The 19,360-nt window shown below is 34.1% G+C and overlaps 1 protein-coding gene across 6 annotated transcripts in view; it reads left to right on the forward strand.

The window, feature by feature from the left end:
- LOC149069530 (muscleblind-like protein 1) overlaps positions 1 to 19,182 on the forward strand; it is a 603,178-nt gene extending 583,996 nt beyond the window's left edge. For 3 of the 6 annotated variants that reach the window (XM_089249796.1, XM_089249795.1, XM_089249801.1), the window contains 4 exons: positions 2,786 to 2,917; positions 6,630 to 6,798; positions 6,950 to 7,059; positions 11,697 to 19,182. In XM_089249796.1, the coding sequence (XP_089105922.1) occupies positions 2,786 to 2,917; positions 6,630 to 6,798; positions 6,950 to 7,005 (357 nt within the window). In that variant the 3' untranslated portion in view covers positions 7,006 to 7,059; positions 11,697 to 19,182. The remainder of the gene's footprint in view (positions 1 to 2,785; positions 2,918 to 6,629; positions 6,799 to 6,949; positions 7,060 to 11,696) is intronic. The other 3 variants (XM_089249797.1, XM_089249800.1, XM_089249798.1) reach the window with 3 other exon arrangements.
- Positions 19,183 to 19,360: the final 178 nt, after the last annotated feature.

The raw sequence follows: 19,360 nt of genomic DNA on the forward strand, positions 1-19,360 counted from the left end.
ATAAATAGTATGAAATTTAATCAAACTTTCTCTATCGAGACGATTGGTGATCATGCGTAACCATCGGTGTATCACTTTTGCAGTAACATATAAATACATTTTCACTCTAAAATGTATAGAAACCAATATCGACCGAAGTGTCGAACGTGGCATAAATGTGAAAGTCGTATAAACGAGTCTCCACGGTATATCGTACCTCCCCATTAGCGGACAAACTTTTTAGTCCCATGGGTGCCCGTTATCGAGAGGTTCTACTATACAACAATATCCTTTACTACGAAAAAACCCTCCCACAGCGTATTTTTTGAAGAGATTTTTAGAAACCGATAAGACTTTATTTTTCTCCATAACGCTCAAAAAAAAAAAATCACGTCTCTCTTTTCTATATTTTTTATCTCGTCATACATTTTTGTTCTTCCGAAGGCATAGCATCGGTATTTTGCACCACCTGGCCCACAAAAGAATGAATGAAGTCGTCGGTATTGATACTTTCTGCCTTTTGTTATTGCTTCGTTCACATTTACCTTTTCTATGCAATTATCTGCACAGTGATGGATGAATAGATGTAATGTTGGTTTCTTTTCAATATTGCTTTGTGTGCGGAGAAACAAACATCCTGAGGAAAACAAGTCATACGTCACAGTAGGCCATACATGCTCAACCAGTGACCCTTCAAACCATCTGATGCGGCTTTGTTCCATGTACCCCTATAACATAGGTTTCCAACTGGGGTTCTTTAGGAACCTTTAAGGGGCTCCGTGATGTAAAAAAATCAAGCTTTTCATTGGTGTTACAATATAAATAGCTATATTGGAGAAACATTTATGCTTGTTTGGATTCCATATGGCAGTTTTTTAACCATCAAGGGTTTTATGAAACATTTTCATAACTATTAAAGTTCAACGTGTACTGAAATGTTGTAAATCTCTGCCCTATGATGCCTAAAAGACAATAAGATTCTTACAAGGTGTAGTGAAAACTGGCTGCTTATATATATATGTATACTGATTTTGGAAACAAAAATTCACTTCTGTCTCTAAATCGAACGCGTGCCCTCTCGCATTCCAGACGAGTACTCTACCACTACGCTATAGAAGCATACGAAACATTTCATTCTTGGAGCGTTTTTATGTTGAACGGTACCGTGCGTTTGATGGTGACAGCAATGAACTTATGACTCGTTAGTGACACGAACGCTACCAAATAGCGACCTAAATGTGGAGTAAGATATTCTCGCCACTTGTTAATGCAAGATATACTACTGCTACTGAGTTGACTACCTTACATACTAACTACCTTACATACTAACTACCTTACATGCAAACTACCTTACATGCACCGCGTACACGTTCCTCTGCGGAATTTCTAATGAATCGGTACATGCAGGAACGTGTTTGGGCACGCGTATATGCGTGACCTTAACTATTTATTTTGTCAGTTGTTTGTGTTCTTTCTGGTGCCATCTGTTTTCCCATATTTTGAATTGAAGATGGTAAATGCTTGGATTTTCATGTTATGTAAGTATTATATTGAAAGTGCACATGCTGTATGCGGAGGCTTTTTCCAAGTAGGAGACCTGGCTCTACATACATGTCGTCATCTGGTGGCCTTGATGTCCTTCACGAGCCATTAGACTAATTGCTGTCACCGTCAATTGCACGGTGTCGTCCTCAGAATGTATGTTCGGTAAGGATGAAGTATTCCATCTGCTTCCACAGCATAGTGGTAGTGCACTCGTCCGGAATGTAAGAGGGTATGGGTTCAAGTTCCCGTAGAAGCAGAGATGAATTTTTCTTTTTTAAAAATCAGTATCTTCACGCACACATATATAGCCAGTTTTCAGTATATCTTATATTAAGAAGAGACGTCTTTCTCTACAAATAAGATCATTCCTTCCCCGTTTACTCGTATACTTCAGCTCCAATTCATTATGCTGCTACTGATGAAACTAGAATAGCGACTTTACCAAATATTTAATCATACTTTTTAAATATAAATTTATTTATTTTGATGATTAATAAATTTAATATTTATTAATATCATATCTTGTTCAATCTCTCTCTTCCTCTTTCTCATTTCTTGTAACTTCTCCATTTTCAATAAGTTTTTCCCCCGAAACGAAATAAAGTCAGTGGTAGTTAATGCATGCATATTAATAACTCGTTTCCTAGTTCATTCAGCCTTTTATTAATGGTTTTTGTGTCATTTTAATTAAGCTTTGTGTGTATGTATATTGTAGAAATTAAGAAGGAAACTGATTTTTATGTAAATTTTCATCGTTGTTGATATTAATATTATGATGATATGATGTGCTTGCTTCTGTGTGCTTTGCTTTGTTTTTTAATGGAATACTACGTAAATGTATGATATATATTAAATGTTTGAATATGCATGAATGTATTGCACTGCTGACACACTCTGGTAACGGGGCCTTTCTATTTTTTTTTCTCTCGTCTCTCTCCACCCCCATTTTTTCCTCTTTCCCTTCCGTTCTTATCCGATATACATATACCACCATATGCATATGTATATGCATATACGGAAACTGCCATTTGCACACTTGTCGTATCCTGCTTTTGCTGCTGCTGCTGCCGCTGCCACTGCTGCTTCTACTATCTTGTACTGCCTGTGTTCGTACGTGCACCTGTGATGTGTGGGATAAAATCAAATAAATCGCCTCTCTTTGCCACTGCTCTTCTACCTCTTCTTCTTCTTCTTCTGCTACGTGTTGCTGCTGCTTGGAACCATCACAATCACAAACAAACAAAAATCACAATAAAAAAAGCCAAACGCTGCTGCTGCCGCTGCCGCCGCCGCCGCTGCAGCCGCTGCGGCTGCCGCTGATGCCAAGAAGCGACTTCACGAACCGGCTACTCAAGAAAACACTATGACATCAGCTGCTGATCTAATGCCAATGGTATAAACTAATAGACAACGCCTTCTCTTAATGGCTAGAAGTAGTTTGTTGTAGGTAGTACGTAATATGCCGAATACTGAAGTTCCATACAGTTAACCCTACTGACCATAATAGGTACTTTGGTTTTTAGATTGATATTGATATCAGAACATATAGGTTTTTAAGCAAGCAAAATAGCTTGTACTGATGTTCTTAACGTTTTGTGTTCCTTGGACTTCCTGTACCAATAGTATGAACGCCACAGATCCCACATAATAATAATAGTCAGTAAGTAGTAATTTAAAAGCAATGAGTAAATTGTTTTCTCATTCAAGTTCACAGCCCTCCTGAAATTTCTCCAAGGAACCCCCCCCCCCCCACAATGGGTACGTGAATCTGAGCTTTTACATGATAATTCTCTAAAACATGTCAGATGTAGAGTAGATCTTGATGACGCAATGGCCATGTATTTTAGTCCCTTTCGCATGTGCCTGGGAATGCCATATGTCCTGTATTTTGTTTTTAGAAAAAACGGATCAAATCACTATACATACTACGATTATTTGCCTCTACCAATAAGATTTGAAGCTAGCAGTGTCTCCAAAATATGTGCATTTTAGTGCCATTGCTTGCAGTCAGAGTTCCAAAGAGTCTTTTGTACTGTTAATCCTCTTCTGGGAGAGTATCGAAAGCTCTTCATTCAGTAAATTAATTCATAAAAATTCTTATGCGTTAACCCCTCAAGTTAGACCGCTAATGAAAAAAATATATGTATTGGCTTTTAATGTTACTGCAAGTTGGTGAAATGTATGGAATTTCAGTCTGTGCTCGTCTCTATTTTTTCATGTGCTTTTGATGCTTTGTATGTCTTACTCTGCGCATGTTTTCAAGAAGCCTGTTTAAACTGATTTATAATGAATGTCTTGCACTGCCTACTGGATGTGCAAATGTTTAACATTAAAATATGGTAATATATTTAATACGATAAAGCTAACTTAATAATAAATCCGATCTCACACTCGAGAAACCAAACTCTTGAGAGATATTTCTTTAATATATATATATATATATTTTTTTTGTTATTAAAAGAAAGAAATGTCCAATTCTTTATACGTGAGGGAATGAATAAAAATGTCGTACATGAATTCCAGGAACCATTCTTTTTTTTTCATTTGAGGTGTTCTGAAGTCTGAAGTTATCACATATTGACGATATCAACCTTTGTCCTGCAGGGGCTGAAGTGAATAAGTTGTTTAAAAACTGAAAAGAATTTGATTACGTCGTCGGTGACATATCTGAAATAATCATTTACAACTATTACAAGAAAGCTCTTGTTGGCTGTAATCATATAAAATGTGGATTAGTAGTAGTTTGTTCTGGAATTGTTTAATGGTTTGCCTTCATAGAGAGTGATGGCTTCTTCATAACCCCGCATGCCCCTTGTTAAATATTTCTCAGGAATTTCAATTAGTTGGTGCAATTCGAAATGTGGCGTTTATGTGGTGCGTATCTAACGCGCAAAGTTTGTTTCCGAGGAATGCCTGATATGCATTGGAATAGTTCCGAAGTCGGAAGCAAACAACTAGGCAGATTAATTTGCCTGTTGTATTATGAAAAATATATATATATTTTTCAATTATGGAGGACTTTTGTTTCTTTCAAACCGAGCATAACTCCGGTCTATCGCCATGGTCGTTTTACTACCAAATGAGTTATGCTGGAAGTGTTCACGTGCACCCAACACTCTGAATGCGTATCCAATGTTGTGCGTGAACTTTTGGTGCTGCCATCTATTTTTTGAACTATGAGTGAAGTATAATAATCAGACATTTGTACTGTTGTGGGCCTGTTACTCTCTGTGGCGAGACTTTTTCATCGGGAAACGTTGTAGGACTGATACCCTATGAAGTAGTATTTTAAATAGGAGACCGGCTCATAGACGGCTCCTGCATTTAATGTGGACGCATTCTTCCACACGATCTAGACTTCTCCCTTCTGTTCATCAATGATAATTCAATTTGTCCAATGTCATCGTCGAATAGTATCATTCCAATCAAAAAATATAAAATCTATTTTTTTTACTTCTTGCAATGTGTAAATTAATCACACCATCAAACCTATTGAAATCAAACTTAAAACATGCCATAATATTCAGTCAAAATAGTAATATTTTACTACAAATCATAGCTAATGAGTTGCGATGAATTTTGTATACGCCAGGAAAAAAAAAATTATCCCTCCTAAAAAGATCGCTTTCGTTTAATTGAGATTATGTTTGAAATAAAATTCCTTTTTTCCAAGAAATGCAGTGAATAAATCCTTGAGAATTCATGTACAAAATCTTCCTTGATTGCAATTTGATGTCGAAAACAAAATATGTTCTTATAAGAACGAAAAAATTAATAGTTTTGTAATTGAACATCCCTTAAAATTTTATTTCTCGTATCTAAATATCAATCGCTGTTGTTATAATGACGATAATATTGATCGGAAGAAATTATATAATAATTTGAATTACAGACAAGGTGGTTCTAAACTCAAAGTAAAAATTTCAATAGAAGGTAGAGAATATTGGAATGAAAAAAAATCATATTCACGTAGAAAAGCATGACTGACCAAGCCACATGAATTTCACTTCCGTATGAAAGGAATTGATGAATGGTTATTTCTTTTTCTTCGTAAGGGGCCTTGAAAACCCATGGTGTATGGAAACAACCATTGCTCTGAATCGCTATTACCGCATTTTTGTGCATGTAATCCACGAATTATACGCTAACATTTGGAATAAAGAAATATATATAGTATATTTAAAAATTAGTTTGTAAAAAATACTTTTTCACAGATTAATGGATAGATGTGAATGTAAAAATTGAAGTTTTGTTCATAAGAACTGGTCAAACAACTACTTCAGTTGCTCAAAATTCCATCATTCATGAATGAAATTTTCACATACCACTGCTACTATACGATGACAATGCACCCCTGTAGACACAATGACATTTTTTCTCAAAACAGAAAAAAATTCGTATCTGCGGATTATACGCTGGAAATTACGGCAGCAGTTGGTGTGTGAAGCAACTGGGCAATGGGCCGGGACAAGCATGCTTTTTGGCCCCCTGATGTTGAACGAGTAATCAAAGAAAGACAATTGGAACCTTCCTAGTTGCGGCCCTGTGAACTAGTGCTAAATGCTTCACACCGACGATGCACGTCAGAGTTAGCAGTTGTCTCATTCACTACGGCAATGAAAGTTCTCCAAAGAACAAAAGTCATAATAGTCCACGTGGGAAAAATTAATTGTGCCAATTCAAGTGACTTTCCAGTCATGCTTTTCATGTGGGTATGGTACACACACACATTCTGATCTCTTTTACCTGTCCTTGAAATGTTTACGTAGAATTTAGAGCCACTCTGTATGGTCATGCAATGCGAAAGAGTTTTCATAAATTTCTGAATTAAATAGCCATTAAGGAAAAGGTTTATAAAAATTCTAATTCGCAGCATAAATGATTATGGAAAGTAAAATTTACTCATTATAGTATATGCAGTGTTTATTATTGAAATTTAAGAGAGAAACATAAAATGTTTTTGGTTATATGTGATATTTTTTAAAAGAGAAATATATATATAAAAAAAAAAAAACAATTGTGAATATCAGATGTGAGTGAGAAGTAGTAGAATTGTGTTGATAAGAGACTCGATGAAATGTCATTTGTTTACGTATATTTTCTAGGTCTCTCCTTTTTTCTATGTTTCCCAGGCTTTTCCCGGGGTTTCCCCGTACAGCAAGCGGCCAGCAATGGACAAGAGCGGGCTACCTGTATACCAGCCCAGTGCAGCCGCAGCTGCCTACCAGCAGGCTCTGGCTATGCAAGTCCAGCAACCCTTCGTGCCCGTCTCATGTGAGTTTCATTTCTCGCGCATTCCTACGTCATATCTCTTTTATCAAGACACTTAATGTGTGTAAGACATTTGCGCACCATTCGATAGAAGGTTTCATAATAGCCCTTGATATAATATTACGATATTTATTTTCTCTTCTTTTTTTTTCAGATACATGTCTCCCTTCTGCTGTGACCGGTCCACCTACCGCCGTACCAAGATTTTAGTTTGGGCCAATTTTACGAAATTATATAGAGCTCTGTACATCTCAATAAAAAATGGTGAGTGTTATGCCGAATATCTGCTATATTAAATCTTATTCTTACCAGTGTTTATTACTTACCAGTGATTTACACCAGTGTTTATCGAAATGTGTTGTTGAAAACGCCTTTATATTTATACCAATGTTGTAAATCACATGGATATTAAAGTACCATGGATGTTTTCCTGTTGATTCTCAGGAACATGTATACAATTTCAGGGGCTCTCTTGAATGTAAATATTTTCAACGGGATTCCTAGAACTCGTATTGTAACTTTTTAACCTTAAATGGTTTTTCAAGAACATAGAAATTATTCCTCATACTTACCAACAAAATTACCGCAGTTTCTACGATTTCTACCATAAAATACGGATTTACGGTGAATCGCAAAGAACTACAGAGTTCTGTTTTTTTTTTAAGTATTTGTTTTTGATTGGAGATTTCTCTGAATTCTATTATCCTATCGAGTACAAAATGATGTCACTCACTCAAAGAACGCATCTCTAAAAAATGGATATCGAGCTGGATTTGAAATGAAGTGAAACAACCGTGTTATTGATATTCGTTGTAAACGTCTTTTTCTTTGTTTTTCTACACGAATATCCGCAAGTTGAATCCCCAGGTGCAGGCTCGTAATTAGGCTGTGGAAACCGGGGCACTGCTCTAGGGCCCTCAGCCGAATGAGGGGAAGCTGCAAACATTTGCACTTACTTTGCATAATAATATCTCTTTCAGAAGGGCCCCCCCGGAAAAGTGTGCCAGAGAGAAGGCACATTACGACCCTGCCCAAGTGGGCCCGAAAATCTTTTAATTGCTGAATTTGAAAAAAAAACTAATGAGCAGAAGTTTAATAATTTATCAAGTTTCTTCACAACATTTTTCATGGATACGTTTCTACAAAGAAAGTGGAAGAGGGATGTCGTGACGACGAACCAGTGATTAGTGTCCTGTTTCAAAAAATCGAAGAAGTTCCACTGATTTCGTGAAGAATATTCACTCGCCCACCTATGGCAATGTTATGCTTTGTTATTTGCTGACCCAACGCAATATGAAGGCACAACAATCAAGAAAAGATCCATCTATTGCAGACATTCTTGAAATTATCGTGCCAAATATAGAAAATATTTGGAAAATTGCTTCAATTCCTACGGGTTCTCACCAACGAATATGTAAAATTTTCAAAGACTTTTACTGTGAATACGAGAGTCTTCAGAAAAATATGAAAGCAAGGAAAGATTCTCAAACTTTCAAGTTTAACTTGAAATCTTTTCAGTGCGAAGCACGGAAATTGTTCGACATTACAGCATGCAAATGTGATTTTGAAGACTTTAAGCGTGACAAGTAGAGAAAGGTCTCAAATTTAGAGCGAGATTTCTTGCAGTATCAAAGAAGTACACGCAAGACGGCCATTGGTCAAGTAGATGTCCTAATAATGAAGAAATTGAAAAACAATGAACAAAGGAAAATGAAAATAGTATCCCATTTGAAGTCATCTCAAGAAGAAACGGCGGAAACTAGTTCATTAACCACTGAAAACTCATCTATATCCAACGATTCTGAGGAAAGTGATCTGTATGAGCCAAAATACAGTTTACCGTTGAAGTTAGCATTTTTATCTATTAGTACTGAAGCAGGTTCATCAATCGGTGCCAAAGCAAGTACTTCATACTTTTGAACAATTCCAAAAAGCAGTAGAGCAAGGGATATAAAGTCATCAATCCTAGACTTTTTGAAGCAAGATTTTGAATATGAAGGAATTGATGGCGAGCGGATGCGACGGGACTGTTACTAATACTGGTTATAAAATTGGTGTTATCAAATTAATAGAGAAAAAAATAGGCCATCCCTTGCAATGGCTTATTTGTCTTTTTCACTTTAATGAGTTACCTCTAAGACATCTTGTGAAGCATCTAGATCAATGATTCCCAACGTGGGCGTTAACGCCCCCTGGGGGGGGGCGATAGAATGTTCCAGGGCGGCGGTAGAATCTACGGGTATAACATGGTATCCTATGGGTTAGATTGTGTTGGGGGCGATGGGAGAAAGAAACTTCTACGTCCACCCAGAGAATTTATCGCTATCATTACTTTCAGGTGAGAATCTCATTTACAAAAACTGGGAATCAAGAGAATTTTGAAAATTAGAAATGGGATTATCAGAAGCAGAAATCCGTACATTCCATGTTCCGAAAATAAACTTTTCTGCTACTATTCGGAACTATGTGCATGGGATCAAGTGCGAGTGACTGAACCACTTATTATGAAAAATCAGGAAATGGACCCACAAAAATTATATGAACCTGCTTTTCCATCTATACCGAATTTTCACACACAAGCAGTTGAACGGTGCGTACGACTCGTAACTGAAGCATCTCTTGCTGTATCAACAACCGAGAGTTGTGAAGGCTTCATTCAAGCCAGAATAAATTCAAGTAGTACTCTTCCATCGTTTGAAAAAAAAGCGGACTATTTTGCAAAAAAGTGAAATGCAAGTGTGATAACAGAGGAAGCAATAGAGGCATTCTCCTTGTTGACACCTATATCGTCAAACTATGTTCTTTTTGTAAATTTGGAACATGGTATAGTTTTGTCTCTTCCCCCCCCCCCAAAAAAAGGGGGTTTATTCTCATCTCCCTCTATCAATCACTATATTCGGAGTGATTGAAAAATTCTCCTTTCAACTGCCACGACAGCTGCAAATAAGCAAATATGCTTGTCAGTTATAACATATATGGAAATCTTAACTTTTGTGAGCATTTCTCTCGGTTTTTGTATATATATACTGTATTCAGTTTTGCCTCATGTACTGAATGACTTTTAAATTAAGTGTTTTTCTTTTTTTTAGAGAATGCTTTTTAAAAATCAACTTCGTTTATGTTTAAAAGGATTTTTATAATGTGCACTTAGAAAAGTTTTTTTGCTCGACCTTTAGGGTCCGTGAGGAACCTCAAGATATTAAAATATTTTCCTAGATTTTGGTATAACTTCTTAAAACATTGAAAAAGGTATCTTTTGAATACTAAGGCAACATCAATTTCTAAAAACAGTGAAAAAACGCCCTTTTTCGTTCCACCCTAATATACATGGCTACAAGACGTATTTTAATGGCTAAAAAACCCACGTACAGTTATTATAATTGGAATAACATGTATGTTTTTTAAGATGCATTTATAATAATTTTCATTGTGATAATTTTTTCAACTTCAATTTTCATTAATATCTCCCCATAAAATTCGAAAAAGAAATTTTTTTAATGTATGTACAGTCATTCGATACTTTATTCCAATAAATAATATTCCGCTGCCATTTTTTGATAAATCGAAATTTCTGAACAAAACTTCTGCGAAAAAATGTTGACAGCCGCCGCTTAAGTAAAATTTTTGAAAAATCGAAAATATAAAAAAAAATTGGAGAATATCGAAGAATAAAATTTATTATGTTCACCGAAATAAAAATTATCTTCGAAACGTTTTGACGCTAACTTAATTTTTTTTTTCAGTGATTAAAAGACCAAACAGTAACCAAACACCGAACAGAGCGAATAAAAATGACGTGTTGACTCCTCTCAAATCCTATTCCTTAAAATTCGAATCAAAATTTTTTTTTATTATCTTTGAAACTTCATATTACCTTTTCTTTTTCAATAGCTATAACGATATTAGTATTGTATTCTATATTTTGTTAATAATTATTATTTGAAAGTAATTCTAAATAACGCAGCTGATGAGAAACTTATACTGTATTTCTTTCTTCTTCATCGTCATTGTTCTTCGATAATTATTTAATTGAATATTATATATATTATATCTAATTTAAAGCATGTTTACATGCTTATTTGAATTCAATGTCTGAATGTTTTAAAAACGGTATTTTCCTATCTTTAACCAACATTTAATCTATAATTTTCAGCGCTTTCATTTCTTATCAAGAACATAATTTAATGTATGAAATATAAATATGGGATGTCCCATAAATTCTTAAATAGCTTAAAATTTCACAAAATCTGAAGGAATTGATATGTTCGAATGCGGTTTCCGGAAAAGGTATTCTCCCAAGAGGGGAATATTTTTAGAAAGAATATTAGTTCTAATTTTCTTCAATAGGGAAGGGAGAGCAAAGATTCTGTGGTAGAGCAAATCACTGGAAATATACAAATCAGAGTCCTATAAAATACGGAATACGGAATGTGCGATTTACAGCTCATTTCAGAATTTTCCTATTGCTGACGCTTACATAAGATTTTCATTGTGAAGTGGCTAAAGCAATATTGCTGAAGCTGTTTTGCCTCAGCCACAAATCGCCGGCAAGTTTTACGAATGTTTCGTACGCAGAAGCTTCTGCGTACAGAAAATCACTCTTGCCGGACTTTCGTGCAACGCCCACTATCGACAAAAATTTGAACCATTTTTTTTCCTTACCAACAAAAATCCTATTTCGTGAGAATAACTTTTTCTCAAACCACATTCCAATATATCAATTCCTTCAAATTTTATGAATTTTTAAACTATTTACAAACGTATGGGACACCCTGTGTAACAATATTTCTCGCAAAAGTAATCGTAACAAATATGAAATAGTCAAGAACACTTTTTGTTTGAAACCATCCCGTATGTAAATGTTATATCGTCTATATCATTTTTGTACTAATTTCTTACAGAAAGCACAGAGGTCGTCACACCAGCCTCATTGCAGCAAAAGGCAAAAAAAGAATATGGTGTACAACCTGTCTTTTTTTGAATGGACATCAAGTGAAATATATATATATACATATATATATATAACTAATGTTGTGAATGGATTCTCTATCTGTAAGAATATGGCAAGAAGAAGAAGAAAAAGAAGACTTATATATACATATATATATACTGTAAACGAAGTTTAAATGCAAAAAAAAAGAAAATGACTCAAGTGCCCCAATGATTTCAGACAAAAAAAAAACCAAATAGCAAATATATTCAACAAAAACATATAAGCACCATGAATAACTGGAAGAAACAACAGAAACCGGCTTCATTAAATAATTTACTACAACTACTATTCACCCTTTTTAGACAATCTGTGATAATAAACAAGAACGAAAATAATAAATTGAAGGAATATACAAACAGGATGAATAACGGTGTTGCCAAAAACAAAAAAGCAAGCCTGCTGTTGTTGGGATCACCTCTTGTAAAATATATTATACATATATAGAAATTATTATATATATACTCAATTTTATATTTTCCCCTTATATTCTTGTGTTTTTTTTTTCTCCTTAAATTGCTTGTTTTTCCTGTTTTGTATCTATGATGAAAGAAGATATATGCCCCCACATTACACCAACTACACTGAACAATTTAAAAATGGTGGCGCTGCATTTTTACTGTGAAGAAAATAAATATAAAAAAACATATATTTCCGTATTTTCTGTACTTATATTTGTGTACTTTACTCTTTTCTTCTTTTTTTTTAAGAGACATTGCAATCACGATCAACGGAAATTAACTATATAACACCACTCTTTGCTATATACTCTTATTTTTTCCATTACTTAGTGTTATCATGACATATAGTATCAGGAAATGGTGCGTTTTGGTCTTGGATTATTATGCGAATCCTTTAGGTTCTGTTATTTAAATAGTACTAATCTGAGTAGATGTAATATATATTTGACATCATCACAGTGTATTATTGTTATTTAATAATTCACCAAGATTTCAGAAGTTAGAGGGCCTTTAAAAACATATTCGATTATATCCAGGTGTCTTCAACGTATGGCCTGCATATCGCACGTGGTCCTCGAAGCTTCTTTTCGTGGCCCGCTGACGATTTTTCGAAAATAGCTACTCCGTATTAAAATGGAAAAAGTAGGCATTAAATTTGCATTACAAATTTTCACTAAAAATTTAATGTAAAGAAAAATCCTTGAAAAATATGATGGCCATTATGAGCCATATTTCATACATTTATCAGCCATCCCGATCTGTGATGAGTAAGTCCCGTTTCGTCAACAAATTTCACCCGAAATTTATCTTCAATGAAAATCATGGATTTAATAAATATAATCAATTAATTTATTTTTATGAAAATAAATTCAGATTTTTTTCTTTTGGGGGTTTGATTGAAATCTATCTCCCCCCCCCCCTTGCTAATTGGAAATTTTTGTATAAGTTTAATAACCTTGCGAATTTGAGCAAATATTGGTGATTGATTATATCCTGTATATACAGTTCCAATTTCTCGCACTTGCCCCAATCAAATATGGATTCTATCTATATAAACAACAAACCTAATTAATAAAATTTAATTATATTGTGAATTTAAATAATTGTGCAATTAAAAATTCTTTCACAATTCATATTTTGCAAGACCAACAACATGTCACTTTACACAACTCAAGCTTCTCACTAATTCTACACACACACACATAATAATTATTTCCCTCCTATTTCCACACTTCAACCAAAATAATAATGCACATTGTCATTTGCATATACGTCACTACGAACGTGGTATAAACTGTACAGTCTTTAAATGAATGGCAGCGCCAGTTTCTTTGTTGTGAAATGTTAAAATAATAATAATAATAATTAATGATAATAGTGACTCAAAATGAAATAAACAGTTGCAGTTACTTGTGAAGATGATATTTTTAATATAAACAATCGTTTTTCTATGTCATGTTGTTTTATTACTTGCATATCTTTTCCATGTCCCATTGAAAGAGCATATTGTCAAGAAAACAAAAAAAAAGACATTGTTGATGCAAAAAATGGCAAAAAAAAAATTGAAAAAAATTATTATTATATATATATATATGAAGAATTAATTACTCTGTGGAACTTAGCGAACTAGTGCCCCTGTGGCGATATTTATATACATACATATTATATGTATAATATATATTATCTCAGTATCCTGCACATATAAGAAAAAAAAGGGTGAAAATGTGGTAAAAACTCACCCATTTTTTTTAATTTTTTTCCTCCGGTGATACATAAAATTTTGCACTATTTCATTTGTTTATTATTAGCATCTGAAGCCAATCTGAGATATTCCAGAAACGTTATTATATACACTCAGGCTATTTGAAGATGGAAAAAAAAAAAGATATTTGGAGTATGCGGAGTAATTATTATCATTATTATATCGATTTTTTCTATTATTATTACAGGTAAAAACTTCTGGAAAGAAATATATATATATATATACTTTATACTGTTATTATTATTATTATAAAAATTTGTAGTGACATAGATCTGCATATAATGTATAACACGTTTTAATATGAAATATAATTATCATAGACGGGAAAAAAAACCAATAATGAGATGATAGTTGTTTCACTTTAGGAAATACGTTTGCACTTGGCTCCTTCATAACTTCATAATGCACGGTTTTATATATACATGAAAATTGGGGGGTAATAATTATTATATTTGATGAATAATAATGTGTCTTCAGTGGAATTTGAATCAATCAAAATGTTTGTCATTATCTTTCTTTCATTGAAATGTTTGGATAATGGAATTGCATAATGATTTTTTTTTTGTTCTATCGATAATAATCTTTAATTGGGCTTTACTTTATTCTTTTGAAAATTAATTTATTAATTAGGAAGTATATTAGATATTATAGTCTGGAAAATGTGGTCCAACCCTGATAATAACTTCCTCCATTTTTTGTTTTCTCTCTCATTATAAGACAAAGCATTCCAATCTTTATTATCATGTAGGATACATAGGAAAGTCATTTCGACCTGGAATAAATTGCCAACAGAGAAGCAATTTAGATATCAGTATAGTATACTGTACCGCTTTGGTACAGTAAATATGATGCAGTGCCTCCAACGGTAAATAAATTTCGGCAGTTATTGAAATCAGAAACGAAAGCTAAGGCGATAGAGCGAAATTTCCAATTACAAAGTTATAAAGGTATTCTTGAATTGATGAACCAATATGTGCACAGTGTTAACGAATAATGAAGACTAGCTCAATTCTATGGATGCAGGCATGCATCATAGCCTAGAGCAGGGGTGGCCAACCAGTGGCACGCCATAATATCAGGAGTGGCACGCGAACGCTTTCCAAATATTAAAGAAATTCTATTTCATTTTTCAATCAAAGAAATTCTCTCCCAACTTTTGAACAATCCTTTTCTTATAAATTAGCCTTAATAATCCTTTCCTCATAAATTGGACATAAGTTTACGTTTGGCCCTTTTTTTCTTTCTCGTAGCCAGCGCCGTCTTAACGCGTGGGCCCAACCGGGCACGGCCCGGGAGCTCTCAAGAGAAGTAGGGCCTCAGAAAAATGAGTAGTTGAACTTTTGAGAATTTTTCAGGTACGGACTCAGTGAAATCACTTGGTCCAGGAGCCCATGATGCTCTTAAGACGACCCTGCTCGTAGCCCCCGTCTTAATCAAGGCCCCGACATCCAGGAGTGAGACCTTATCTACTTATCAAATTAATGTCCGAGTAAATCCGTATCACGCCAAAATTCCATGTATCAAGTTGATCTCTTTAGCTGATACTTTTCACTTGATTTTCACTCGCGGTTCCCTTGGAATATACCAGGGCCACGGGGCATATGTTCCTTTGTTGAGAACCATTGACCTAGAGGGTGGATTGACGACAGATCCCATGGAAAATGGCATCATTTTCGTTGTGGCCCAGAACCAGTTATCTAACAATCCGAGTGGCCCGTAGTCTCGAAAATGTAGACTGTAACCCCTGCTGTAGGCCGTTCTATACAAATTAAATAATGTGCTCCATAATTTTGTAACTACTTCGCCGAACACCAATTCAGGCTACACCACTATATTGCAATTTACTGCCATTAGTGATATGGGTTGGAAATGAAGGCGCTATCTATCGGTGGTCGCTCAAGCTCATTAAGGAAAATATCTTATCTATATCCTACGCTCGGATTTGAACCTCGGACCGTGACAGCAGCCTTCACGGTGGTAGACGAGTATCATAATTTTGTAATTGGAAGTTTTTTCCATCTCCCTTCGTTTTCGATTTTTAGTCACTAATTAATGGCTAAATTAAAATTATTTTTACAATTCACTAGCCGAGGCACTGCTGTTTATATATCACCTACTATCGTTTCACTATAACGTTCTACAAGTTGCACAGCTGTAGCTCTTTCTATTCGCAAGTTATTTCAGGTCCAAGGGTCTTCCTACGGGTCCTATCTAAGAGTTTCCATTAGGTAATTTTAGATTCAAAATTTTTTAGATAATTGACGAATGTGATGGGATTATTGAATGTATCTCCCCTCCCTGAGTATCATTTTAAACAATAATAATATCAGGTTGTGTTATGTTATATAAAGATGTTGTGTGTTATATCCCGGTGAGTTATGTCAAAAAAAACGCATTTATACCACGAGATTAGATCTATGTACATATACAAGGAGGAGGAAGAGGAGGTGCCATTTTGCTGAGAACTCGGCTTCGGAAAGCACAAAATAAATCTCGCCTAAGCTCTCTTTAGCTAATAATCTTTTTAAGGGAATAATAATAATGTATGAGAGAATTCAAATCTTTGAAAATTGGATTTCTCTCGAAATTAATGGTTGCCCATTCATTTCCCTTCCTTTCTTTTGGCTCGCTTTACTAACAGCGCCTTATTTCATTTTAAATTATTCACTCCCATAATTTCAGCCACCCTTTCAAGCAAAAAAAAAACGTGGAGAAATATTAAAATGGCGCTTGTAGGGTTGAATTCTTGGAAATATTGTTTTTCTTCCGTTTTCAAAAAACATTGAAATTTTAATTAAAATTATTTGAAAAATATTCGAACAATTCCAGAGCTAAAGTGGGAGTTCCCCCCCCCCCATGTTTACCATCAAAAAATCAAACGTATTAAAAATTGATATGCTTATTGATTAGTATCAAAATAATATCAAGTGCACTTTTGAAGTATTTATGCAAAAGATAAACATTTTTATTTCAGGTGATTAAATTTAATAATAATGATGCAGCCCGTCTCAAAAGTTTAGGAAATTCACTTCTCTTAAAATAACAAGAAAAGTACGGGAGTAAAATTTAAAAATAACTTTTAATGGGTAATACCAGAAACATTTCTGCATGCATAGAAAAAAAAATTCTGAGAAAGAACATTTAGAAAATTTATAATATCGAAAATGCAAAAAATGGCTGCCCCAGAAGTTGATAGAAAATTCAAATTTACAAAAATTGCAGGCTTTTCTTTTTTCCTAATAACCTCAAGAACACGATCCTCCATGGATCTTATTAAATTCTTCTGTATTTCATTTGCCTACGCATTTATTGCGAGTAAGCCCCCATGCATTCCTAATAGGATCAAGTCGGGACGCGTCACTGGCCAATGTAAAATCGATACATTTCCACAAAACAGTTCTTAAATCAGAACTGTTTTGTAGCAGCTGATCTTTGAATAGATACGTTATAATGTTGAAATATCCAGTTTGGTCTTCCTAAATCTTCTGTAATAGGTAGCAAATTGTTCTCGAGTGTCTCCTTGAAAGCATCAAAGTTTTGACGGCCATTCCAAAAGTTAAGGAAGCCTAAATTTCGAAGCTAATGAAATTAACTAATGAAAGGCAAATGCTGCACCTTGCTTTGGTTCTTTTCCTAGTTCGTACCAGTAGGAAGATCATCTGTCTGGGACATGTAAGTTCCATTTTTTTTGCATCACTAAATATGATATTAATAACCTATTTGTCTCCATAACACATGATTTCATGCCCATTTCAGTGATGCTTCTCCCCTTCTTCACCACCCTTTGGTGCTCCCTCGTGACAAGCGATTTCTTTACTATTCTTTTATAAATTAAATACCAATCTTCTCTGATACGTTCATGAACTGCATCGATTGAAATTATCACTCCAGCAGCTTTATTAATTCCACTCGCAAGGTTAATTTTTGCCGAAAGCTTGTCTTCGCGTAAACCTGCACTGCGTTGCCTACCATGAGGTTTCGGCTTTTGAGACACGTTGAGTCAATACACGATAAACACTGCATTTCTACCTGCTTAAGCAGGAGTAATACCTTTTACAGGCTTTCTTTAAAATGAAGTACGCGAATGATTGCATCATACAAAAATATGTGACACGTCTCTGGTACGTCATACATACGCAATCTTCAAAATTTTGCGTATGATCGGAAGTTTTTCTAAACTTTTGAGACAGCTATTTTTCAAAATTTTGAATTAAAAAAAATACATCTTATTTTCCTCGTTAATGACCAAAGTTTGAAGTAAGTTTTCGCATTCTGATCACGAGCAAACAATATGAAATCAAAACGCGAAACGGTGTCCATGGTGCAGTTAACAACCTATAGTGTCTACATTTTTGAGACGGACTGTAATAATGAATGCTATGAAGGAGGACAGTTTTTCTGGATGAATAGAAAATTAACTTTAGATCAAAAGCAATATATATATATGTATACATACACATTATGTTCCTCTTAGTATATTATTATAATAATATAATTACAAAAATATATATATCGAAGTATTTTTTTACTTCTTTGTTACGGATGTTTACTGTAATTCAGTTTAAGCTGCATGTATTTTCCAATATTATATACTATATGTGTACTGTAATTTCCCTGAATTTTTTGACGACAAAAGAAAAAAAAGGGATTTTTATTTCTATTTTTTCCTTTAATTTTTCTCTTAAATATATAAATGCCACCATTGCTCCTAGTTGCCAGCAACTAATCTATTAATTGAAAAAAAATTATGAATGCAAAAAAAAACCGCATCTGCATGCAACTAAAAAGTATACAAGAGTTGAAATAACGCCACGTTCTCTTCAGGTGTTTCGAGTCAAGATTAATGTAGGCGAGTGAAGTATTTTATGAGTATTTGGGAATTTTTTCGAAGGAAGAAAATAAAATATTATATATATTATATTTGAAGAAAATGAGTCGACGATGATGATGACGATGAAACGAATTTGTTCAAGATGTGTGTATATAATATATGAGATTAATGTGTATTTACTGTCCAAATACTTAAAAACTTGTGCATGTGCGTGAAAAAAAAATATTGTATTGTATTTCATGATATAATCATTTATGTTAATAGTATTCAACTACTTGTTCATTGTTAAACAGAAAAATTATATGGAATAAAAATTACTTATTGGCATAAAGTAAGAAATGATTTCAGAAGAGTGTTTACACACCTTATTTCCAGAAAACACTTTCAATTGTTTCAATTTACAGTGAAACCTTGCTGCAAGAATTACTCAATATAACAATAAATCCCTCTACTACGAAATATTTTTCTCAAATATATATTTTTTTATTTTGTCTGGAATTACCTATAGTATAAAGTAATCA

The sequence above is a fragment of the Pholcus phalangioides genome, unplaced genomic scaffold (genome assembly GCF_987345545.1).
Source record: "Pholcus phalangioides strain wild (caught in Gottingen) unplaced genomic scaffold, Ppha-v1.0 ptg000022l_1, whole genome shotgun sequence".
NCBI lineage: Eukaryota > Metazoa > Arthropoda > Arachnida > Araneae > Pholcidae > Pholcus > Pholcus phalangioides.